The following is a 27,117-nucleotide window of genomic DNA, read 5'->3' on the forward strand; positions in this document are numbered from 1 at the left end:
GAAGTTGCAATGATTGATAAATATAGTTGATGGCAAATGGTTTATATTGCTCAAACTCCCTGTGCCATGTACGATGCAATAAATACACTGTACACTGCCAAGGCACATGCAATGCTTTTTGGTAGGATCAGGATTTGTATTGTCGCTTATTTAGTGTAATATGAATCTATTGAGAATATACAGACTCCCTCCCCCCACCCCCTATTAAGTTCCTCATGTTGCATCCCTGTATCTAAATGTGAAGTTTAGTGTATTTGGCATTAGTGAAGCAGCAGTAACGGCCCCCTTACTATCGGTCTGCATGAGATCAGGCCTTAGGACAAAACCAGTCACTTTATTATTCGCTAAACCGTACTGTAATCTGTTAGAGGAATAACTTGCTTTTATTTTCCAGAGATCCTAGCATAAAGCAATCTTGTGTTTGAAATGCTGGAATGTACTTGTGCATGGCCAGGCTTTTACAAGTGCCTGCTGTTCATTGTACGTTCCTCCAGTGAAATGTTAGTGAGTGAAATGAGTAGAAGAGCGTAAGATTGTGGCCTCATTTTGGATCCATGACCCAACTTGCTCATGTCGTAGGTGTAGTGGTTGGGTTATCAAGTCTGAGGACTGAGGCTGTGACTTTTATCAGAGATGACTGAACCCCATTTTCGCTTTGTTCAACAGGTGTCGCGCCAGGCCGGAGGGCACGCATGTGAGACTGACCTGTGGGAGGGGCGGAGGTCCCACACAGGGGGAGTCTCCCTAGATGCTGTGGATCTCCATGGGGTAGGTCCTGATCTTTTATCACTTTTCCTAATGTAACACTGTTTCCCTCGGGCCTTTTTATGTAGATTATAAACTTATTTGCAGCAGCACGCTAAACATTGAAGTTGAAAATTCAATTTGTGGGCCTATGCCTTTATCACAGATCATGTGCAGCCTCAACTGTTGTATGAAGATTAGATCATGACCTGTTGTAAAATGACTTCACTACAGACGGCCATTCTCATTTGCTATCAATCGACAGATTTCTGCCGATTCCATCATTTAAAGGGGTTGTCCAGTCCCCAAATATTGATGGCCTAGCCTCAGGATAGGCCATTAATGTGATCAGTTGGGGGCTGACCCCCGCAGCAGTATTTGGCTAAGAAAAACGTGATTCTTTGCTTATGCAGCTGCGTTGAGTCCTGTTAAAAGATTGGTTTATGTGGTAACATGTTTGAAAAGTTACAAATGTGTATGGCAAAACCACTGTTAGAACCGACTATAGCAGTGTTGATGGGCACATGGTCGTCCTCTCCAGCAGATGCAATGCTTACTGGCTTTAACAACTGTGCTATTTGACCACTGCTTGGATAATTGTATGCATCCAGATAAGAGAAGCAACACTGTCAATTGTGTGATGAGAATTAACTTATTATGGTGTCGCGTGTGGTCACGCTAAAGCGTGGAATCTTGTACATTTTCTATAAGCGCCATCAATGCTGACCATTATATCCTGCTTATCCCAGTTTGTCTCCAGCTGTGGTCTGTCTTTGCTATCACTTGCCTTCACACCTTTAGGTCTTTCTGGCTGTCACAAGGGTTTAATAGGACTCCTTTTACTCCTTTTTATAGGCCTACACCATTCAAGGACAGTATGCCATTCCTCAGCCTGATGTAAGTGTGCTTTTGCTTTTTATTCTAGTCTTGCTGGGGTTGTGGCTGACTTATGATTCACACTAGACTGTTCCTTCGCTCTCTCCTGCTATGCTTATTTAACTAAAATGAAAGGTGTGACCCAACCATATGCCTCTTTAACGTGCACTACTTCTGCTCAGACAGTTTTGCACTGTTAAGTGTTTGCTTTTTAATTGCTAATACTTCACCAGTCTCTTACCTAGCTCACGTGAAAGCTATGCTATGCACCGTGTTCACTTTACCAGCCATCTTATCATTCAATTGTCTTGCACCTATGTAGAACTGCTTTATTTTTCTTCCTTAGCTGACCAAGTTACACCAACTGGCAATGCAGCAATCTCACTTCCCTATGTCCCATAGTGGCAACACCGGATTCAGTGGTAAGGAATCTCTGCTTGCCTTTTTTTCTGTATTGTTAGCCACTCTGCTCACTTGCTATCTTTGCAATATCCTACACATGTTGCTAGTTCTGTATGCCCTAAACGATTGCAATTTTACTTGTGACATTACAAGTAAAGGGTTTCTGTACTGATCGGTTACTGCTTTGTAACATGCGTTGTTCTAAGATTTGTCCAGTCAGGCCCTGAGTGTGGGGGCGGGGCTAAGGAAGCTATTACTGTATGTGTAGGCTTAGTGCGAAAGTCTTCAATAGAACTGTATGGAAGCAGCAGCTTGTAAGGTTATGCCTGTATCTGCTCTTACAGCACCCCCCCCCCCCATTTATTCTAGAGGTGTTCTCGTCAGAAAAAGTATTAACGCAATGTGTATTACAAAGTGTTACTCAGTGTTTTGAATATTGGTATTATACATTGACTAGTACTGAAACCTTTTCAAAATGTCTTGCTGCCTCTTCTGCTTGCATGATGCTGGATAGAATTGTAACCTGTTTGTTTTTTTTTTAATATATAAAACCATTCAATTGTCCCTCGCGTTTTTCCCGGTGTAGGGTCTCCTTACTGTCTTGTCTTGATGCAAAGAAAAAAAATGTGGGATAAGAATATCCCCTTAATATGTAGCTTATCTGCAATAAACTGACAGTGTGTTTACCCAGGATCTGTGGGCCTTGTGTAAGACTTAGGCCTCATGCACACGACCGTAGTGTTTTTCTGGTCCGCAAATTCCAGGACAGTGTTCCGTGAAATGTCATCCGCAGTTCATCCGTATGTAATCCGCAGTTCATCCGTATGTAATCCGCAAAATGCGGATGAAAAAAAAAAAGCCTAGGTAAAACAGGATGACGACAGAACTCATTCCCGGTCGTCGCCTAGCAACATTTCCGCAAACTGCGGATGACACACGGAGGTGTATCCGCAATTTCCACGGGCCCATTGACTTCTATTGGCATGTCCGCATCGAATTTGCGGCCCGTAATAAGACATGTCCTGAGTTTCTGCGGCACGGATTTGCGGACATGCGGAGACCCGTGAAAACACGGATAGTGTGTATGGGCCCATAGAAATGAATGGGTCCGCAATTCTCCCGTGGATTTGCGGGGGAATTGCGGACGCAAAAACACGGTCGTGTGCATGGGGCCTTAGTCCTTTTTAAAATGTAATTTGTGCTGCAAAATTTTTGCCATTCCATGCAGACTTCATTTAAAGAGGCTCTGTCACCAGATTTTGCAACCCCTATCTCCTATTGCAGCAGATCGGCGCTGCAATGTAGATTACAGTAACGTTTTTATTTTTAAAAACGAGCATTTTTGGCCAAGTTATGACCATTTTTGTATTTATGCAAATGAGGCTTGCAAAAGTCCCAAGTGGGCGTGTATTATCTGTGTACATCGGGGCGTTTTTACTAGCTGGACGTTCTGACGAGAAGTATCATCCACTTCTCTTCAGAACGCCCAGCTTCTGGCAGTGCAGACAGAGCGTGTTCTCGAGAGATCACGCTGTGACGTCACTCACTTCCTGCCCCAGGTCCTGCATCGTTTCGGCACCAGAGGCTACAGTTGATTCTGCATCAGCGTTTGCAGGTAAGTCGATGTAGCTACTTACCTGCAAACGCCGATGCTGCTGCAGAATCAACTGGTGCCGATGTGTCCTCGCTCGTCCGACACGATGCAGGACCTGTGAGTGACGACACAGCGTGATCTCTATAGAACACGCTGTGTCTGTGCACTGCCAGAAGCTGGGCGTTCTGAAGAGAAGTGGATGATACTTCTCGTCAGAACGCCCAGCTAGTAAAAGTAGTAAACACGCCCCGATGTACACACATAATACACGCCCAGTTGGACTTTTGCAAGCCTCATTTGCATAAATACAAAAATGGTCATAACTTGGCCAAAAATGCTCGTTTTTTAAAAATAAAAACGTTACTGTAATCTACATTGCAGCGCTGATCTGCTGCAATAGCAGATAGGGGTTGCAAAATCTGGTGACAGAGCCTCTTTAAGGTAATGGTGAAATATATGCAAGTGAGAGCTGACTCCAAAGCAGAAATGCTATGTATCCACAGCACCTGTCTGTGTCCATGTAACCAGGACTGTTTTTATTTATCCACTAAGTAAAGCATGAACTACTACTAAATGACAGCAAGCAGAGGTCTTAAAGAGACTGTCACCACATATCTCCTACATAAGGAGATGGGCGCTGTAATGTAGGTGACAGTAATGCTTTTTATTTAGAAAAACAATCTATTTTTACCACTGAGCTATTTTTAGCTTTATGCTAATGAGTTTCTTAATGCCCAAGTGGGCGTGTTTTTACTTTAGATCAAGTGGGCGTTGTACAGAGGAGTGCATGACGCTGACCAATCAGCATCATACACTTCTCTCCATTTACACTGCACTGGCGATATAGCAATATCGTTATGTGCAGCTACATACACACACACTAACATTACTGTAGTGTCCTGATAATGAATATACATTACCTCCAGCAAGGACGTGATGTGTATTCAGAATCCTGACACGTCTGAATCTTTTCTGTGAGATTTCCAGCAAGGCAAACGTAATCTCCAGAGTTTACGTTGTAAACAGTCATTTAAAACGAGATTGCGTTTGCCTTGCTGGAAATCTCACAGAAAAGATTCAGAAGTGACAGGGTTCTGAATACACATCACGTCCTGGCTGGTAGTGATGTATATTCATTATCAGGACACTGCAGTAATGTTATAGTGTGTGTATGTAGCTGTACATAGCGATATAACTATCGCTAGTGCAGTGTAAATGAATGGAGAGGAGTGCATGATGCTGATTGGTCAGCATCATACACTCCTCTGTACAACGCCCACTTGGTCTAAATTAAAAACACGCCCACTTGGGCATAAAGAAACCTTAGCCTAAAGCTAAAAATCGTTTTTATAAATAAATAGCATTACTGTCACCTACATTACAGTGCCCCTCTCCTTATGTATGTTATGTGGTGACAGAGCCTCTTTAATCCACAAGGAATTAATACTGTATATTGGAAAATTGTGTAACTTTTTAATGCAATAAAAGATGTATTTGCTGAAATCGGAGTCACTTTTTTTTATATATTTTTTTTTTCTTCCCTGTATGTTTTGTATCTTAGGAGGTATTGATGCTTCAGCTCAGACGACCTCCCACGAACTCACCATTCCAAACGATGTAAGTAAAGCTCTAAGATACAGCATTTTACATCCCATTCCCAACTATCATACATTCGTTAAGAAACCACTCCATTTTATCAGACTTGCTTAGGAAAGGGGCCTTTATCACACGCCAGGCTTTTGGTCAGTATTTTGCATCAGTAGCTGGAAGCCAACAGGAGTGATACCTACCTCTTCTATGTTATGGACCCACTACTGATTTTGACCTCCAAATACAGAAGCAAAATACTGCCATGAAAAATGACCTTATACTGTATTCTACTAAACTTGTGTATTTTGCTATAGATTACATAGGAGTTGTCTTGTACAGAATATAGTAAGTTCAGCGCATAAATGATTGAAACTGACATGCGACCTGTGACATTACAGATATTGGGATCCCACTGTATGTACCGGTGTACAGAGATTGTGTAGATTATCTATACACACTTCCAATTTTCCAGTATGGACTATGCTGCAATTGTCAATCGAATCACTAAATGGACAGGAGTGTAAAGAATTGTGCACACAGATCCATAGTGATTCCTGCATTGCTTCCGTGGATTTATTTTTTATTTTTTTTAAAGCACTTAATATGTTTAAATGCAGTGGAAAAATATGGCACGACATACGCAGGCAGATTTTGCTATGGGCTTTATCGAAAGGGGTGATCTGTCTAGAAACTGCAGTATGGCTAGTACTGTGTTCCGCAGCGCTGTCGCAAGTCCATGCGGAATATCCAACATGTTCATGTAGCCTTAAAGGGAATGTGTTGCTAGCAAAAAATGTGTTTTATTTTTTTTTAGTTAAACAATTAGTGTGTAGGTGATTAAACATTGTTCTAATTTTTTTCAAGGGTCAGGAAATATTATAAATTAGATTCTAATTTATAATATTTCCCAGCACTGGTCACTAGATGGAGCAATTCCCAAAATTGCAGCATTGCATGTGGTAAAGCAACCACATTGCTTTATGCTGCAAAATTGGAAAAAAATCCCTCGCTCTAGTGAGCTCTCAGAATACCCCCCTCCTTTATCCTGGCGAGTGCCGGGAGAAACGAGGGGATTGAACGGTCTAACCTCCTACACTGTGTCGCCATTTTTTGAGCTAACACACAGTGTAGTAGGTTTACATACACTAGTAAACACACACACTGAAACACGAACCTACATAGAAATCACTTACCTGCTCCTGCAGCCGCCGCTCCCTCCGGTCCGCCCGCTCCGTCTGCTACCGCCGCTCCAAGTCCGGAAGCCGCGACCGGAAGTAGTAATCTTACTGTCCGGCCGCGACTTCCGGTCTACAGGAAAATGGCGCCGGACGGCGCTCAGTTCAACTTGGACTGTGTGGGAGCGGCGCATGCGCCGTTCCCACACACACGGCGTACACCATAGTGGATGGAACGGGCCCCGTTCGCATTCACTATGGGACTGTAGCTGCCGTATTCCATGTCTGTATGTGTCGTTAATCGACACATACAGAAATGGAAAAAAAAATGGCAGCCCCCATAGGGAAGAAAAAGTAAAAAAAAGTAACACACAAATAAATACAAAAATTTTTAATAAAACACTAACATCAAACTGATATAAAAAAAATTTTTTGGGTGACACTGTTCCTTTAATGTTATACGACAAATTTTCTTCTATGTTTGTCCCTATAGGGGGGTGCATAAATGATGCAAGCACAGGTGCTTGTACCTAAGTTTTCAAATAGACAGGTGGGGAATTTTACACACTAAGGCCTCATGCACACGACCGTTAAAACACCCGTTATTACGGGTCGTAATTACGACCCGAAATAACGGGCCCATAGACTTCTGTTGGCCACGGGTACCTTCCCCGTTTTCTCACGGGAAGGTGCCGTTAAAAAGATAGAACATGTTCTATTTTTTTATTTTACGGGCCCTGATACTATATTTTATAATGGGAGCACGGCTCGGAAAAACAGCCGGCTGCCCGTGGCCGGCCGTGCTCGTAATTACGAGTCGTAATTATGAGCATGGTCGTGTGCATGAGGCCTTACTATAACAAAGGGCCACAATGCAGTAATGTAAAGGAAAAAAAATATATATTTTTGTTTGCCTGTTTAACTATGGTTAATCTGTTCTAGTGAATACCTTGGTAAATGGATATGCCAGCTTGAAGTATTTAGGTCAACAGTATGTCTTTGTTTTTTCAGCTGATCGGCTGTATCATTGGCCGTCAGGGAGCTAAAATAAATGAGATCCGCCAGATGTCTGGAGCACAGATTAAGATCGCTAACCCGGTTGAAGGTTCCACTGATCGTCAGGTTACAATTACTGGATCAACAGCCAGCATTAGCTTGGCCCAATACCTTATCAATGTCAGGTAAGACATTTTGGGTACAAAATCTTTATATAAAGTTTTGTAGTGGAACTTGAAAATCTGCCCCTGTAATTATGCATGTGAATTTCTGCCACTTCTTCTTTTTAGATCAATCTGGCTTGAAATGTCACTTTATTTTCTTGAAATACACAATGAAGGGCAGTTTTAAGCTGTAGTCTGTATAAACACTAGGAAAGCAAGGTTTTTTTTGTTTCTAATGGATATAGATCATTTTCTATCTTAAAGTTCTTACTTTTTTTTTTTTTTTACGTTTTGGGCAACCACATGTCAGTTGTGGCTGCTCTAAGGGTAATTAAAGAGGCTCTGTCACCAGATTATCAAACCCCTATCTCCTATTGCATGTGATCGGCGCTGCAATGTAGATAACAGCAACGTGTTTTGGTTTTTTTTAAAACGATCATTTTGAGTAATTTTATATTTATGCAAATTAGCCTTTCTAATGGACAACTGGGCGTGTTTTCTCTTATTTACAACTGGGCGTGTATTGTGATTTTAGCAACTGGGCGTGTTTACTTTCACTGCACAATCCCACTGTGCTGTGGATCATGCTGGGCTGGAACAATGAGAAGTGCAGGACACTGATTAGTCACTGATTGGTCAGCGTCATACACTCCTCTGTACAACACCCAGTTGGTAAAAAGTAAAAACACGCCCAGTTGTCCATTGAGAAACTCATTAGCATAAATCTATACTAGCTCATAACTTGCTCAAAAATGATCGTTTTTCAAAATAAAAACCACTGTTCTCTACATTAGTGCCAATGAGATTATGTAGGAGAGAGGGCACTTATAATCTGGTGACAGCCTCTTTAAATTGTTTAGAATAATATAACACCTTTACAATATATAATAAAAAGGGCTACGGTTTGCATTAAAGGCTATGTACTGTACACCTTTTGAGGGGCTTTTTATTTCTATACAATATAAGAAGCTTAGTCAGCTTTAGTGTAACTTTCGAATTTAGTTTTTTGAGAAATAGCCGCTCTATACAGAGCAGCTGTATCGTTCACGATTACCTGAATCGGTCAGTCCCGCGGACCTGGCGGGTTCTGTGTATCTGCAATGCAGGATACACCTGTAATGTATCACATCTAACATGTGGATCCTGCGTGTCTGACATGCAGGACCCGCTTTCACTGAACCAGTCAGTCCCGCAGTCTAATAAAGACTAAAAAGATATACCAAACACGCTGACACCTGTTATATAAAAAAAAAAATCTATAAAAAATGCCTATCAAAGGTTTACATAGCCTTTAAGTTTATTATATAGGTCATAAGCTTATGTTAATACTTTGACATCGGCATGGTCACTAGGCTCGTAGACCCCAGACTTTTAGCAAGCTTAGAACCCTTGACTGATCACAATTAGTCCCTGTTCACATCACGTTTTTGCCCTTCGTTTGGTGTCAGTAAAGCTCATGATGTACATGGTAAACGTGTCGATTTGGCTCCTTTAGCCTGGCGGAGGCAAATAGTGTTTCTTTTGAAGGATGTTCTAGTGCAGTAGACTATACTTTTCAATCGCACCAGATCCTGTGACAAATGCCACTGCATGACATGTCCGTTATGTTTAACGTATAAGTCATGGGCTTAACAACTTTTTCTGACTTCTACGTTATACCTAATGGTGACATGCCACTGTTGGGCATCAGTCACCGCCTTTGTTCAATGTATACGTCCGGAGCTTTTGCCTGACGTATACGTCGGACGTAGGCAAAAAGCATGATGTGAACATAGCCTAACAAGTAACTAATTGTTAATAATGTTTTGACAGTCGAAGGCTATATTTAACTGGTTTGACTGCCCACTGTATATTTACAGAAGGCAGTTGTAGTCCTTAAAGCCCACTTCTGTCATCTCTGATTTTTACATACACCGCTCAATGGTTACATGATCGGCAGAATGCCATTAGTGGGAGTAACTAGACTTAGCACAGTCCTGAGAGTAACAGTGGTCCCTATATATAATAAAGCCGGTTTCCCATGTAACTATGGCTGCCATGCAGATCCAGTTGTCAAAAATTTTTAGAAAAATAAAATCTCTTCTGACTTTTTTAAGGGACAGACCATAAGTAAAAAAAATAATAATTAAATACCTCAGATGTAAAAAAAAAAATCCCGCCAAACAGTCATAACACTATCCCTGACCCAATTATATATAAATAGACCTGTAATATAAAACCTTTACTGTAGAAAATGATCTATTTTAGGGTTATACTATATTACCAGAAAAAAATGGCTAAAAAAATTTTGGGGAATTTTTCAAACAAGCCTAAATTCTGAAGAAGCAGAAATTATTCATAAAAATAAGATAAGAAACCTGCATTGCTCATAAAAAATGAAGCAAAAATCCATGTGCCTGGCCCAACAAACTAAGTTTCATAGGCTTTTAATTGACACGTGCTAAAAATCTCTGCACGTGTCTGGTCCTGAAGGCTCAAAATATCCTGGACCTGAACTGGTAAATAAACATACGCAACAATAGTTGCAAATGATTGCCAACCGATTGTAATGTGTATCAGTCCTAGAATATTTACAATGGACTTCATCATTATTTATTTTTTTTTTATTACGGATTTAAAATGTCATGGCATTAGACCAATTGCTGCAAATGAAGTTATTGTAGTGAGTCCAAAGCCTTTAATGGCTAAATTTCCTGTTGTCACTTTTGTGCTAACGCAAAAGGAAGACTCAACAAAATGTATAAAAGCCTGAGTGAAGGGAACTGCTCAAGGACTTGAGGGCAGATTTACCAAGACTGGCGTTTTGTATGCCAGTCTAAGCATTCTGCTTTGCTGGCATCAGACTTATTAAGAAGCGCCCAGGACTCTACTATGCCCCACAGTGTGAAATTACACGCTAGGAGCTGGCGTGGATTTCCACTGATTTACGGCACACTTTTGGCGTAAACTATAATTTTGTCGGCCCGCAGTGGCCCTGAGCCCTTTTTGTGCCACGGGCACTATTCACAAACTAGGGAATTTCACGCCACTCATGCCCAAAGTTGCAATTTTTAACAGATTGTGACTATTGGGCCTTTTTTGCAACTTTTCTATGTTTTGGCGTAGTTAATAAACTCTCTCCCCTTAGTTTCTTTTGTTTGGTTATTTATTGACCTTTGTATGGATCGTTCAAAACTAGATGCTGTATTCTAACCCCCTCCCTGATTTGTCAACTTAGTCAGTAGATATGAATACATTAGATGTTACAAAAATGATTGCAATTCTATAAAGTTAATTTGGTACCAACCGCAGCTCCGACCCTCATTTTATCCAAAAATGATTCAAAGATCAACTGGAACACAAACAGCCTATATATCTATCTTCTGCAACTAGCAAATTGACTAGCTATTGGTACATTTTTTTATTTTATATATTTTTATAAATATAAGTGTGCTACAGTGACTGCTTTACTTCCGTGTTAACTGGGGGGGGGGGGGGTCATGTTTTGGTTAGCTTCAGAACCAAAATGCACTTGTCATGGGACCAGGGTCCTTTGAATGGGCTTTATTTCAAGATGACTAAATTATGTACATATTGAAAAGAGGCTCCGTCCCCAGATTTCACAGTACATACTGCATACATTATTGAATAGATCTTAGACCTGATAAAGCTGGTGTACTTACTTTGAAAATCTGTCTGGTTGTAGAATCCTTTCAAATGAAGTACATCCGGTCTAAGATCTATTCAATAATTGTATGTAATTTGTGTTATGAAATCTGGGGACAGACTCTCTAAACTAGCTGGTGCAGTGTTGGGCTCATTCTCTGTTTTTGGTTCCTGGGGAATTGGCATCCTTGTGAAATCAGTGATGCTGATCCATCATGAGCATCAGACTGATGGCTTGTTGACTAAAGCGGTGTACGTGGCACCTTAGTTTAACCCTTTCAATGGTGACAAGTGCACTTTGGGAGTTTGCTGCAACATCCACCATAGGTCAATGTTTTTTTGTAGTCGTACATATTTGAATATTAAAACTTGCATTGAGTTTTGCCTTGTGCAGGGCCTGATGTGGCGTGATGCATGACAGTGCTTGTTCTTTGATAGTCTTTAATCCCTGTGTCATGCATTGCCCCCCTCAGACTCTGCGCTAGGTTGAACAATATGAACTATTTCTGGAGTCTTCCTTTACAACTAAAGATGAAATGTAGTTAAGTTTGCTTTATTTAGAAACTGAGCAAAAGCGATCGCATATTTGGTGAGCATATTGCATTATATCAATGCAGAGAAGATCTGGGTTTCACTATAGTGTTTAGCTTGCTCTCAACTTCCATTGTTAACCTCCTGTACTCCTCCGTTTGTTCCTGTTCTCCCACCCACCCGTTTAGTTTTGTTCCCTTTTTTCTTTTTTCCTCTGTTTCAGTCTAGAAACTGCTAAACCCTCCTCCTCCCAGAGCGTCACGACCCCTGACCTTCTCAGCATCTCTCAACCCTCCACCCCTTCCTCTTCCAATGCTGCCCCCTCTCTGGTGAACGCATCCACGGCCGGGGGTGGCGAACCCTCCTCAGCCTCCACCTCCTCTTCCTCTTCCTCGGAAACACCTTCCAGCCTCCCTAATCCCTCGACTGCCCCTTGTGTCTCCAATCTGCTTGACATGAAACCTGTCCCGCTCCTGGCTCTAAATGTCGTGTCCACAGCCTCCTCTACCTCATCCTCCGCTGCTCCTGCCTCTGCCGCCCAGCAATACTCTAAAGTGAAATCGGACAAGCAGCGCTTCTCTCCCTACTGAGTAGCCTGTGGTTTGAGTTGTCCTAGAAACTGAACATATATGTAAAACTTTAATTTAATTGTCTTTATTATGTTAAACCTGCTGTAACCCCTTTATGCTACAAATGTAGCCATCTAGATGGTGGTTAGTGTGCAACATCTGGGTTCTCATGATTACTAATTTGAAAGGTAGTTTCCTGCCTCTTTGTGCATCTTTTAACTTACCAATAATAGTGTTAGCTGTTTTATGGCTTTGATCAGAATTCACTGTATTTCAATAAAACAGCCAATGGTTTGATGACAAACCCTAGTTTGAGTTATTTATGAGCAGACTGCATGATCTACACATACATTTTTATCTAGGTGCATGAAAATAGCTTGTTTAAATGTCGGGGTTTTTAATTTAACACAAAATGAATAAAGAGAATAGTCCTTAAAACTAATGTTCATGATTTCACTTTTTTTTTTATATAAGACATGTTTGAACATAGCTATGTCCCAGAGATTTATCAGCAGATCAGTTTTTCAAGGCTGGCTGCTGGCGGTCAGTTCTTATTTCATATCTAGCCAAATATCTACTCCAATCATAAGTATCAGATACCTGCACATAATTCCTGGGGCTTCCTTGCCTTACGGCCAGTACTTGATAGCGACCTTTAGGGTATGTTCACACGCATTGTTTTCAGACGTAATTCGGGCATTTTACGCCCTGAATTACGCCTGAAAAAACTGCTCCATTACGCCTACAAAAATCTGCCCATTGCTTTCAATGGGTTTTACAATTTTCTGTTCCCACGAGGTGTAATTTTACGCGTTGCTGTCAAAAGACGGCGCGTAAAAAGACGCCCGCGTCAAAGGTGCATGTCACTTCTTGGGATGTTTTTGGAGCAGTTTTTCATTGACTCCATTGAAAAACAGCTCCAATAACGTCCGTAAAATATGCCGCGAAATGCGCGAGTAGTTACAAAAACGTCTGACAATCGGGAGCTGTTTTCGACCTGAATACAGCTCCGTAATTTCAGACTTATTTTGCTAAGCCGTGTGAACATACCCTTAGTCTGTATGTGGATAGCTACAGAATTCTATTTCTAGCTGTTGAGTTGCAAGATAACATATTTTCCATAAATTCACGTGCATACACATTGTGAAAGTGATTTCTACATACCTGGCAAGCAGAGCAAGGTAGGAATTTGTTTACACATGATATCTAGGAATATACTAGCTGCTGAATGTTTCATGTTACAGACGTAGTGTGCTTCGTGATCACAGATGGAGTACCCCTTACATCTTTGCAGGGTTCATACGCTTATGGAATGAACACTTGCCTCGTATAAAATGGCTCTATCCTAGATGATGGTTTTACAAAAGTCTAAGTTGTCCTCGTTAAAATGCACGCTTTTTATTGTGCTAGCGAGAAATTTATCTTTCTATTGCGAACACTAAGAAAGCAAGACTTAGTCTGTCGAGCTAGATCTAGGCTGCATTTGCAACATAGGATGTGTAATGCAACAGAAGTCTTTTGAGGCAATATGTATTTTAGTGCAGGTACAGCTAGTAGTTGCAATTTGTTCTAGAAGCATAAATGTATATGGAGCACTTGTGGTGCTTATTGGTTTTACATTAAAACTATTCTGTTTTTGTTTTGTTTTTTGTTTGTTTAGGCTTTCTTCAGAAGCCGGTGGCATGGGAAGCAGTTAAACATCTTCCAACATCTCTTCCTCCCTGTTTAGCTCATGTCAGTCTGCATAGCCCTGCAAACAGCTTTTTTTTTTTTTTTTCCCTCCAGGTTTTAACTAGTTTGCAAATTTTCAGTTTCATCGTGCTTTTCCTCATCCACTCGTCAACTTTTTTTTTTTCTTTTTTTTTTTATAATTGACAGCATTTTAACTCAATTTTGTTTCTCCTTTTTTGCCGCTGTTAAAACCTGCTGATACAGATTTTAGTTTTATAAAAGTTTGTCCTGTTACCTATAATTTTTTTTTTTATTTAAGTCACAATGTAAAGAGTGGGGTATTAAAGGCATTTCAATTTAGTTCTGTAACGTCAGGAATTTTTCAGAAAACAAATAAAGATGGACTGAAATTTTGTGTGGGATTTTCGTTTGTAATGGCTGCTCCAGGCTCATTGTTTGCAGGAGCTTTTATTTTACTGCATTAAGTAGTGTGACCAATGTAAATGACTTGTATGATGCAATAAAAAGGTAAGTAAATACAGGACTGGCATTAGTTTGTGGGCACTTATGACACCAACCTTCAAGAGATGTGACTTAATTTCAAAATAAAATAAAAATCCACTGAAGTGCTTGTTTTCTAATAAGCTTTTCTTTGTAGTCTAGCAGCAAATGTACATCCTCACTCTAAGGTTTCATGCACACGATCGTATTTTTGTCCTCCCGTAAATACGGGTCCTTGGTCACACGTATTTGACCCGTATTGCACCCGTATTTACGGGCACGTTTTCACTGCAAAATTGCACTGCAGTAATCGGCAGCCCTTCTCTCGATCAGTGCAGGATAAAGAGAAAGGGCAGCCATTTCCGTAATAAAAGTGAAAAAAATTCATACTTACCCGGCCGTTGTCTTGGTGACGTGTCCCTCTCGACATCCAGTCCGACCTCCCTGGATGATGCGGCAGTCCATGTGACCATTGCAGCCAGTGATTGGCTGCAGCGGTCACATGGGCTGTCATCCCAGGAGGCCGGACTGGAGGAAGAAGCAGGGAGTTCTGGGTAAGTATGAACGTTTTTGTTTAACACGATCTATAGTGTGATCGGTAGCACAGTCCAGGGTGCTGAAAGTTACTGCCAATCGTTTAACTCTTTCAGCACCCTGGACAGTGACTATCCACTGACGTCGCCTAGCAACGCTCCCGTAATTACGGGTGCACATGTAGTCACCCGTAATTACGGGAGCCTCATAGACTTCTATGGGCCTGCCCGTGCCGTAATTACGGCCTAAAATAGGACATGGTCCATATTTTTCCAACTGCCCGGGCACCTTCCCGTAAGCATACAGGGAGGTACCCGTGGCCACTAGGAGTCTATGGGCCCGTAATTACGGCCCGTGTTTCACGGGCGTTTTTACGTTCGTGTGCATGGGGCCTAACAAGTATGGCCAGCTTTGCATTCAAGATTAATACTATGTGTGCACATTTGTATGCCTTAACATATTGAACTGGCGTATCAGCACCCACCCCACCCCCTACTCATGAAACAAAATGCTCTTGAGCAAAGTGTGGAAACTTATCGGCTAATCATGCCATACAGAAACAACGGCTGAGAAAACTCTGCATAACTGATCATCTTTTCTGCTGATGTCTGTTATGGCCAACGACAAACATTCACTTAATTTTCATGTGTTCAGACAGGAAAGGGCTTTCCACAAACTTGGGTGAAGTGGGTTCAGCTTCTAAACTGCACCATACATCGACTAAATTACAGCGGTCATCTTAGTAGTTAGATTCCCATCAGTTCCCCACGATGTTATGGTGCAGATTTTGTGTTTTATGACAGCCGGATTTACAGCGTAATCTCGCGAGACTACACTTGCTGTGCTCTAGTGTCGGGATTGTGTTAGCGAAGTGTCAGGATTGTGAATAGACATCACGTCCTGGCAGGTAGTGATGTCTATTCATTGTCGGGACACTTGAGTAACGTGTGTGTGTGTGTGTGTGTGTGTGTGTGTGTGTGTGTGTGTGTGTGTGTATCGCTGCACATAGTGATCTAGTAAGAACACTGCTGTGTAAATGAATGGAGAGCAGTGTATGACTCTGGTCAGCGTCATACACTTCTCTCCAAAAAGTAAAACACGCCCAGTTGGGCATTAAACTCATTAGCATAAAGCTAAAATAGGTCATAACTCCATCAAAAATGATAGTTTTTCTAAATAAAAATCACTGCTGTAATCTACATTACAGCGCCAATCACATTATGTACAAGATAGAGGCTCTGTCACCACATTATAAATGCCTTCCGTCCCATAGAACTGAATGGTAGTTCCAGAAACCCTGTAGCTGTGAGCTACGCGGTTTGCATAATTCATGGTCGAATGGCACACTTCAGCTACAACTGAGCAGAACAAGGTTTAGGGGGCCCCGTTGTAGAGATAGATGTGGGACCCGCATCTGACTTGACATATCCTGTGGATATGTCATAAGTGTCTCTGATGGGAAAACTCTTAATACCAGTCCCAACTTGTCATCAAAAAGAGGGGTTTTACAGCCTGGAATCCGAATGTTCTCTCTTTAAAAGTAAGGGGTTTTCTGTGAAAGGTGGTTGAATTGTACTTCTTGGGCCTTATTTAAACGACCATGTAATATGTCTGTGTGACGGATGGACGTAATTCAATGGGCCGTTTAAATGGACCATAGGAAGGGTCTGTTAAAAAAATGAAACGTGCCCTAATTTTTTGTACTTCATGCATCCCTCCATAGACTAGTCTATGGGGGATGTGTGATAATTCATCTCGAACTTCAGAAACAGCAGTTTTTCACGGCCGAGGTTGCATTTACTCATGTGAATCTAACCTTAAAGGGAACCTGTCACCAGCATTTTAGCTATAAAGCCAGCAATACCTGGTGAAAGTGGGTGAAAAATCATTGTCATCTAAGCTATAAATATGTTCTAAGTAAGCTCTGTACCTTTAGTATTCCGTTTTTCAGTGGTCCCGAGCTGTATGCAAATGAGCATAAAAGTCAAATCTTCATCTGCAAAGTCAGATTTTCATTCCTCCAGCGTCTCGGAGTGGACTCCACCTCCTTCTTTTTGATTGACAGCTCCTTAGCCAGACAGGTGACGGCGGTGGGCGGGGTTAAGAAACTGCGTCCCAGAGGGAAAACTAATTACCATAAAAGGTGGGAAGAGTTTAAACGACTACATTTACTGACAGCGGAGGACTTCAGGAAAGAAGAGAACAGGAACGAACTCTGGAAAGCTACGTCCTTTGAGGGGTCAGGCGAGTTTGACAGGTAAGATGTTGATGACAGGATCCCTTTAATCGTAAAAAAATAACTTCAATAATCTACCCTAGAACATGGAAAAATATTCTGACAGTCTCCAAGGACAAATGTGATTACTCCACCATTCCAGATATCACTCTTGTGGTTACATTTTTTTTTGCAGGCTGCTTTAGATTAAGGGATGAAACTCAGCACTCAAGTGCTCATTCAGAGGAGCGTAAAACTAGTCTGTGTGCTGTGCGTGGAAATCACGCAGCGCGTGTGCCCATTGATATCAATGGGGCTGTTAACACATGCATGGTTTTTACGCAGCGTGAGTGTTGCGCAAAACTCACAGCATATCCTACGTTGGTGTGTATTTATGCATTGCAGTCGCCCATTGACTTCAACGGGTTTGTGAAAACAACGCACAGCACACTTGCAACACGTGTGGGCTGTGTGTTTTTCACGCACTGTAGCAAAGGGTATTGGGTAATTGATTTTTTTTTTTAAAAATGCAGGAAGTGTTTGAAGAGCAACACCCAGACAGTCCTGTTCGCAGCCAGACATGTCTCGGGCTCTAAATGTGGAGAGGGTTATCACCTTGGTGCAGGAGAGGCTGGAATTGTGGGACACGAGGTCGGAGGCCGACCAAGATCGTCACGACAATAATCGGGAGGCCATAGCAATAGCTATGTTCTCAAATGAGTGGAGTAGATCAATGCCTGCTGACAGCCAAATTTGGTAAGTGCAAGCGTAGTATAGCCTGCATCATTGTGTATATGTTCAAGTTTTTGAGCAACTTTTGAAGTAACTTATGCCATGTGCCCCTGAGAGACAGTGTCTCTGTTACTGCCCCTATATAGATGCCTTGTGTCTATATTAATAAAGTTTTTGTGCAACTTTTGAAGTAATTTAAGACTTTGCCCTGATAGACATGGTGTCATTGCTAAAATGAACAATTAATTTCATGTTGGACTCTTACTACCTGTTTAGTATACTTGCCATAATGTTCTATATCCTGAAGTCCATATTTGAGCTTTAACCCCTTAATGACCGGGCCATTTTGCACGTTAATGACCAAGGATTATTTTTTGTTTTTTCACGGTCGCATTCCAAGAGTCGTAACTCTTTTTTTATTCCGTCGACATAGCCGTATAAGGGCTTGTTTTTTCCGGGACGAGTTGTATTTTGTAATTGTACCATTTTTAGATGCTTATAACATATTGATTAACTTTTATTAACTTTATTTTAGGAGAGAATTGAAAATAAGCAGCTATTCCAGCATTAATTTTCACGTTATAAATTTACGCCGTTTACTATGCAGCGTAAATAACATGTTAACTTTATTCTATGGGTCGGCACGATTACAGGGATACCAAATGTGTAAAGGTTTTATATGTTTTTTCTACGTTTGCACAATAAAAACCCTTTTAGAAAAAAATTACTTGTTTTTGCATCGCCGCGTTCCAAGAGCCGTCATTTTTTTATTTTTCCGTCGATGTGGCCGTACGTGGGCTTGATTTTTGCGGGACAATGTGTAGTTTTCATTAGTACTATTTTGGGGTACATAGGACTTATAGATGAACTTTTATTTTATTTTTTATGGGGGGAATGGGAGAAAAGAGAGAATTTTGCCGTTGTTTTTTGCGTTTTCTTTGGACGCCGTTCATCCGGCGGTTTAATTAATGTGTTCATTTTATTGGTCAAGTTGTTACGATCGCGGGGATACCATATATGTGTATGTGTGATTTGTTTTGACCGTTTTATTAAATAAAACCACTTTTTGGGGCAAAAAAGTAGTTTTATTTGACTTTGACTGTAATTTTTTTTATTTTTTTTTCCACAAACTTTATTTAACGGTTTTACTTTTTTTTTTTTAGTCCCACCAGGGGACTTCACTATGCGATGTGCCGATCGCATATATAATGCTTTGGTATACTTCGTATACCAAAGCATTATTGCCTGTCAGTGTAAAACTGACAGGCAACCTGTTAGGTCATGCCTCTGGCATCGCCTAACAGGCAGATGCTGAAGACAGACCTGGGGGTCTTTGTTAGACCCCCGGCTGTCATGGAAACCCGACGGCGACCCGCGATTTGTTTGCGGGGGCGCCGATCGGGAGACAGAGGGAGTTCCCCCTTCTGTCAAACACATTAAATGCCGCTGTCACTGTTGACAGCGGCATTTAATGGGTTAAACTGCCGGAATCGGCGCGTGCTTCGATTCCGGCAGTTGCAGCAGGAGCCAGGCTGTGTATAACAGCCGTGCTCCTGCCGCTGATCGCGTGGGTAAACTGTCAGTACCCGCGCGATCACAGGACGGATATATCCGTCCTCCTGCGCGAACTAGCAGCTGCTGAGGACGGATATATCCGTCCTTCGGCGTTAAGGGGTTAAAGAGGCTCTGTTACCAGATTTTGCAACCCCTATCTGCTATTGCAGCAGATAGGCGCTGCAATGTAGATTACAGTAACGTTTTTATTTTTTTTAAAACGAGCATTTTTGGCCAAGTTATGACCATTTTTGTATTTATGCAAATGAGGCTTGCAAAAGTACAACTGGGCGTGTTGAAAAGTAAAAGTCCAACTGGGCGTGTATTATGTGCGTACATCGGGGCGTTTTTACTACTTTTACTAGCTGGGCGTTCTGACGAGAAGTATGATCCACTTCTCTTCAGAACGCCCAGCTTCTGGCAGTGCAGAGACAGCCGTGTTCTCGAGAGATCACGCTGTGACGTCACTCACAGGTCCTGCATCGTGTCGGACGAGCGGGGACACATCGGCACCAGAGGCTACATTTGATTCTGCAGCAGCATCAGCGTTTGCAGGTAAGTCGATGTAGCTACTTACCTGCAAACGCTGATGCTGCTGCAGAATCAACTGTAGCCTCTGGTGCCGATGTGGCCGACACGATGCAGGACCTGTGAGTGACGACACAGCGTGATCTGTTGAGAACACGGCTGTGTCTGCACTGCCAGAAGCTGGGCGTTCTGAAGACAAGTGGATGATACTTCTCGTCAGAACGCCCAGCTAGTAAAAGTAGTAAAAACGCCCCGATGTACGCACATAATACACGCCCACTTGGACTTTTGCAAGCCTCATTTGCATAAATACAAAAATGGTCATAACTTTGCCAAAAATGCTTGTTTTTTAAAAATAAAAATGTTATTGTAATCTACATTGCAGCGCCTATCTGCTGCAATAGCAGATAGGGGTTGCAAAATCTGGTGACAGAGCCTCTTCATATATTTTTTTTTTAATACTTAAAGTAAATGTTCTAGTGTTTTTTTTTTCATGGAAATTTATGATCTCTCCACAAGATATAGTAAAAATGTAATTTTTGGGTATAGCCCTAATTTCTATGATGCAATATACATGTGATATATACTAATGTTAATTTTTTTTTTTTAAATCCAAATTTAGCTCTGAAGACAACCTGGAGGCGAATGTGAAGGAAGAGGAGAGTAGACTGGTGGAGAGAGTAGAGCAACATGACACTGCTATTCCAACCCCAGAAGTGGATCATGGTACCTCTTCTGGACCCAGTCCATGCAGTGCTACCCCTCTGCAAATGGTTTTCTCTTGGGGGGGGGGGGGGGGAGAGAGAATGTACCCTCACTGGCTAGCCAGGTGGACACTCTGGTTGATTTTTATTCAAATATTCAAGAACATGAGAATGAGGTGGAAACTTTTAACCCGAAGCCTGGGTCTGTATTTGTGGATGGCACCATCAGAGCTTCGCCTACGCACCCAATCAAATATGCTGATTTTCTGCAAGCTGCTACACCACCTCACGAACCAAGGGCGTGCTTTACATCACTTGTGCTTGTTTGGGCACATTATGCCTCAAGCATCACTGAGCTTTAGCAATCCACCTCCAGTATTGCCTGAGGCAAATGCCTCACGACCACCCAAGTCCTTAGAGGGGGGCTTACGACAGTCCGCAGGAGCCTTATTATGCCAATTTGCCGCCATGGCAAACTTCCTCCCGATCTTCCTCTGAGAGAATGGAATCAACTGCAATGCCCCACCATCATCTCTGGATTTCCTTAGTCTATAAGTTTATTTTAATTACGTTTTATGTTTGAGTTATGTAAAGCCTCAGTTCTACAGGTTTTATGCACTGATGTGTTTCGAATGTTTTTGCTAAAAAAGTTTTGTATAAAAACGTTTCAATACTTTATTTCTCATTTGGTGGTGGGTGGGCATGAATGTGTCATGTACAAAAACACACTACAGGTCACAATTTTATCATAACATTTTATTTAAAAAAAATATAGATGCTTACCAAGAAAACAAAAATGAGATATTAGTTTATATTCTGGTCAAAATATTAATGTTACTTTTCTGTGTAATTATAAAAAAAGTATTTTGGGGTGTGGCCTAGCAGCGTATCTGAGAGGAAGCAGGTTCCAGAGCTCCCACTACCAGTATCCTGAGAATATATACTTACTTTGCAATTTGGCGTATTCCCTGTACTTGAAGAAGGAGGTGAAGCCGTGGGCACCCTGTGGATGAGATTTTGGGATCTCTGGTGGTGACCTGACCCGGTCTAAAGTGGCGGAGGGAGGTGATAAGGAGACACAAGATGGTGCCGACACGCTTGCCTTCTCGGAGAGGTCAGAGGGATGGTGGCATCCAGAATGGAGGGCTTTGCGCACCAAACACCCACCAAAGAAGGTACTGCATGAAGTTCAGCAGCAGAGAGAGCTGACTTGATCAGTGGATTGGGATCCCGGTTTGAGCCGTTGAGAGCTCACAAGGATTCTGATGAGGAGACGGGAGCTGATACTCCGGAACTCCTAGGGGTTAATATGGCGGAAGGCCCGCCGGACAAGGAGCAGCCTGGACCCACACTGGCAGATGTAGTCTTGGTGGTAAGCCAGTGTAATCTTACCCATGCTAAACTTACCTGCCAGGTGGGAGGGATAAAGAAGGATATTTCCATTATAAGGCATGATCTTCAAAAAGTGGCTGAACGTACAACGGCGGTGGAAGGGTGCATTTAGCTTGAGAGATTTTAACGTCACGGCTGTGGATGTTACCCATCTATTGGTTACAACGGATGGTTTGGAGAATCGTTTACATCGCAATAATGTGCGGATGGTGGGGATACCTGAGAAGGTGGAGGGGGTCTAACCCGGACTCTTATATTGAGAAATGGCTGTTGGAGGTGTTTGGCAAAGATACCTTGACTCCTTTATTTTTGGTAGAAAGAGCCCACAGAGTGCCTACTTGACCTGGTCTGCCTGGTCGACTCCCGAGGCCTGTCCTGGTGAAACTTCTACATTATATAGACAGGGATTTAATTCTTCGACATGCTTGGGAGAGGCAGGACATATGCATTAATGGAGTGAAAGTTTCCTTTTATCTTGACTTTTCTGCTGAGGTTAAAAAAAAACGGATGCAATTTTTGGATAGTAAAAAGCGCTTGAAGACTCATCGTGTTCAATATTCTATGCCATACCCTGCAAAGTTACGTGTCGTGGGCTGTCCAATTTTTTGAGAATGCTTTAAGATGGTTGGACAGTCATGAGATTCGGATTCGTCATGTTCAAGCTGAGGACGCAGCGTGATCCTTGGAAAGGTGGTTCCAATGGGGACTGTGTTAATAGGGGAGGATGATGTCATGTGAGGGAGATAACAGGAAATGTTATAGCAGCCCCTATTTCTTGTTCTGCTGCAGTTTCTCTATATGTTATACTGTGGGGTTGATAGGAGCTAACATTTGTACACCGTTGTTTATATGCTGCAAAGTAGGTATTGTGCATACTTTATGGAGGGGGCGGGAGGATTCGGTCATGGAAGGTTACATTGTGTAAGATGGTTGGGTGGATACTGCTTGTCATGGCCGCGGGCTGTCATGCTCACTCACCTCCTGACGCCCGCAGCCATGGATCTGCGAGCGCTGGCCCCAGTCTCCTCAGGAGATGCCAGCGCTCACTGCCGCTCACGTAGGCCGTGCCCCTTTAAGAGCGGGCACGCGCACCAGACTTCTATGGTTAATTAGCCCATAGCACCCTGGACTATAAGAAGGGCTCAGCCCCTTCCACGCCTGAGCCTTGTTGTCGTACCCTAAGTTTGTCTATGCAAATGGTTACCTAGTGTTTCCCATTGTTCCCTGCGCCTACCTGCTGCTCTTTCCCAGGCAACGGTTGTGACACTCGGGGCCCCACTGGAGAACCTCTCCAGAGTTCCAGTCCAGGACTGGGGCATGTAATCGGAGCCAAGGCAGGCCCAGCAGTACGGGGTTAACGGCCTTGGACAAGACAAAGAATGATAACAGCTCGGAGTGGAGAGCTCCCACTTGGAGCCTCAGCGGCTTGGTCACCGCAATAACTGGATCTGGCAGAGGTAGTCCATTCACAGATGCAACCATCAATGACCTCTCCAGAGGGGTAGTGAGTAATTGAAGAAGATCCACCAGATCTCTACAAATGAAATTAGCAGCGGATCCATAGTCCAGATATGCAGAGACCTAATGCGTTCTCTCACATAGTTCACACTATGGTCACTGGTATGGACAATTTAGACGGAAGTCCTTTCTTACCCAAGGTTGTCTCTCCTAGCAACCCTAGGCTTTGGGATTTTTGGGGACACGGACGCACAAGATGACCACCGAGGCCGCAATATAGACAGAGTCCCGAAGTGCGTCTGCGTTGTCTCTCTTGGGTGGATAGCTTACACTGGTCCATCATCACAGACTCCTTAGGAGGATCGATGTCTGAGGACAGCAGGGGTTGCTGCAAAGTAGGAGACTAGGAAGGCCTACCTCCTGATGAACCTCTTGGAGGCGTTCTCGGATCCGCATATCAATCCGGGCGGACAGAAGGATGAGGTCATCCAGGGTAGATGGCAGATCTCGGGCGGCAAGTTTGTCTTTAATTTTCGGAGACAGTCCATGCCAGAATGCAGCCACCAGGGCCTCATTGTTCCACAACAGTTCTCCTGCCAGGGTGCGGAAGTGGATAGCGTACTCAATCACGGAGGTGCCTCCTTGGCGTATGTTAATCAAGGAAGCCGCTGCAGATGAGACCCGTCCAGGCTCCTCAAACACCATGCGAAAAGTCCGGAGGAAGCCCTGGAAGTCATGGGTCTCTGGTCCTTGTCTCTCCCAGATAGGGATTGCCCATGCAAGAGCCTTTCCAGTGAGGAGAGAGATGATTAAAGTGACCCTTGCGCAATCAGACGAAAATTTGCTAGTATACAGGCTGAAGTGGATCTGGCACTGGTTCAAAAATCCACGACAGGTACCTGCATCTCCATCATAGCGGTCAGGAAGTGGCAAAGAAAAACATGTGTCAACAATGCCAGCAGGTGTAGTCTGAGGATCAACACTGCCAGGAGGTGTAGTAGGTGGAACGGCAGCCTGTGCCTCCTGCCCACGTGCAAGAATGTTCAAGGCCTGGAGAAGTTGGTCCTGTCGAGACCGGATCTCCAGCATATCCACCCGCATCTCCTGTGACATCGTCATGGTCTTGAATCGACCAGCGGGGTCCATGGCCTGAGCGTACTGTCACGTTGGGTACGTGGACCCACTGGGCCGTACCACCTTGGTGGTATGGCAGCTAACCAACAAGGCGCAGGTTAAAGTCTATAGTACATATAGGGTACCTGTGGCAGCTCGGACAGTAGCAAGGCAGGCTCGGCTGGGACTAGGCAGCAGGCAGACGTCAGGTGAGGTATACAGGACCAGGATAGCACGGATACAGGTAACAAGATCAGGAACACACTAGGAGACCATTGCATAGACAAACATAGGGTACGACAACAATGCTCAGGTATAGAAGCAAGGGGCTGAACCCCTCTTACAGTCCAGGGCACTCATGGGCTGATGGTTCATTAAAGTCCGGTGCTCGCGCTGCACCCTACAGGATCGGGCCGAGGTGAGTGGAAGCGAGCGCTGGCGTCTCCTGAGAAGGAGACTGGGGCCAGCACTCGCCAACCCATGGCTGCGGCGATCAGGGGGGAAGTGAACCTGACCGCCCGCAGCCACGGACATGACAAGAACTAACTAAAATAACTTCACACATGTCATTTCTATCGTATAGCGTCCTGCTGCTAGGGCGCTGCTCCCTCAGAACTGACAAAAAAATCTGCATATAATTCACGGATTCTGAGTCCAGATTTTACTGGTTTTCCTTGCGGTGTCTCGTCCAAAGTCAAGGCTTCAGTGGTCATGTCATGTTCCATCTCACCATCACCTGCATAATCGTGCATCCTGGTGAAGTTGTGCAGGATGACACAGGCCTTGATTACGTAGTTGACATTGTCTGCATCCATCTGGATTGTAGACATGAACACCCTCCATTTATTTGCCTGTATCCCAAAGGCGCACCCGACATACCAACGAGCCCGTGTAAGCCGATAATTGTAAATGCGCCTCCGGTTGTCCAAACCACGTCTAGGAAAGGGGCGCTTAACATGGGTGGAGAGTCCAAAGGCCTCATCTGCCACTATCACAAATGATGCGGGGGGGGGGGGGGCAGTAGATCTGGCAGTAGACTGGGTTCAGGGAGAGCTAGCTGGTTGTTTAGAAGCCGCTGACCCATTTTGGAAGCCCTGAAGATGCCAGCATCTGCAGTGCTACCATAGGAACCGATGTCTACAATTACAAACCGGTATTGACTGTCAGCCCAGGCCAACCGCACTACTGAGAAATACTGTTTGTAATTGTAGAATCGGGACCCTGACTGTGGCAGCTTCTCTTCACCTGGATATGTTTTCCATCCAGCGCTCCAATGCAATTAGGAAATTGTGTGATGTCCATGAACCCATCTGCTATACTCATCCACTGTTCTGTTGTGTGTTGAGGCTTCACGGTGTCTTTCAGTTTATGCCAGATGAGCTCAGAGGTGGACCTGATTGTCCCGGAAATGGTTGACATCCCCAATAGGAATTTAAAATGAAGAGGCGCAAACTAATTTCCAGTTGCAAGGAATCTGAAAGTGTAAAAAATAGATGAATAACACAGACTATACTATTTCAGGTTATCAAGTGTGCAATTTCAAATACAAATTACATTAATATTTATTTGAATTACAGAGCAAATTCTTGTTAAATACACTTACCTCAGGGTGACAATGAGCCCCTCGGCAGCACAATACAAATGGGTTAGGACAGAAGAAAAAAAACACAAGTGGTTAATCAATTAATCAGTACACTTAACCAGCATAGCTAGGGTATATAGGAAGGGCTGAGCCACTAATCACTTGTGTGTTTTTTTTCCTCTGTCCTACAGGACACTGTTTTTTATTTGTTACATCAGTAATACCTTCTGTTTCCCGAATTTTAAGCGTGCGCTTAATTAAGCCAAGGTTTATCACCTACGGATACTCTGAGGGTGTTCTTCTTATTTATCCTAGTGTGTTGAAGGCGTCTGCCCGGCCCGTAGGCCGATTCCCTGTGGATCCGTCCTCCATGCTGCAATACGCTGTGTTCCTGCCTTAGCTCCCATGCCTGGCAGTCAGTCCATTTTGGGGTGGAGTCTCGTCTCCCTATGTTTCTATTGGCTATACGGGTATGACGAGCAGCTTGCTCTATCCAATGACGTGAAGGCCGTTCTGAGCATGCACACGATTTGTGAAGTCTCGCGTTACCTTCCTGGATAAAAGGGCATCAGTGTGAGATGTCAGTGCTGCACATTGCCGGGCAGCCGCAATTTAAAGCAGTTAAGGTAAGCGGTTTCTACCCTAGAGCTCTGACTGATGCGCTCTTCTATTCTCCAGCTGCACTCCTCCAGTGGATCCCTCCTTGGGCTCAGAAGCCAAATAATTTTTTTAATGGTTTAAAACCAATTTATCTCAAGCCTTCCAGGAAGTAACTTTTTCACATAAAAATAGAGGTTCTCAGAGAGTAACAAGGAGAATTTCCTCTTCAGACGAGTCCCCTGGACCA

General features: G+C 43.2%; 1 protein-coding gene across 6 annotated transcripts in view; it reads left to right on the forward strand.

Annotated features, from left to right (window-relative positions):
* Nucleotides 1–14,367, forward strand: part of PCBP2 (poly(rC) binding protein 2) — a 50,620-nt gene extending 36,253 nt beyond the window's left edge. For 2 of the 6 annotated variants that reach the window (XM_075851855.1, XM_075851856.1), the window contains exons 8-13: nucleotides 667–768; nucleotides 1,600–1,641; nucleotides 1,967–2,042; nucleotides 5,178–5,233; nucleotides 7,393–7,562; nucleotides 11,941–12,590. In XM_075851855.1, coding sequence (XP_075707970.1) covers nucleotides 667–768; nucleotides 1,600–1,641; nucleotides 1,967–2,042; nucleotides 5,178–5,233; nucleotides 7,393–7,562; nucleotides 11,941–12,307 — 813 coding nt within the window. In that variant the 3' untranslated portion in view covers nucleotides 12,308–12,590. Of the gene's footprint in view, nucleotides 1–666; nucleotides 769–1,599; nucleotides 1,642–1,966; nucleotides 2,043–5,177; nucleotides 5,234–7,392; nucleotides 7,563–11,940; nucleotides 12,591–13,946 lie in introns of those variants that run through there. The other 4 variants (XM_075851859.1, XM_075851857.1, XM_075851858.1 and 1 more) reach the window with 4 other exon arrangements.
* Nucleotides 14,368–27,117: the final 12,750 nt, after the last annotated feature.

Source organism: Rhinoderma darwinii, chromosome 2 (genome assembly GCF_050947455.1).
Source record: "Rhinoderma darwinii isolate aRhiDar2 chromosome 2, aRhiDar2.hap1, whole genome shotgun sequence".
NCBI lineage: Eukaryota > Metazoa > Chordata > Amphibia > Anura > Rhinodermatidae > Rhinoderma > Rhinoderma darwinii.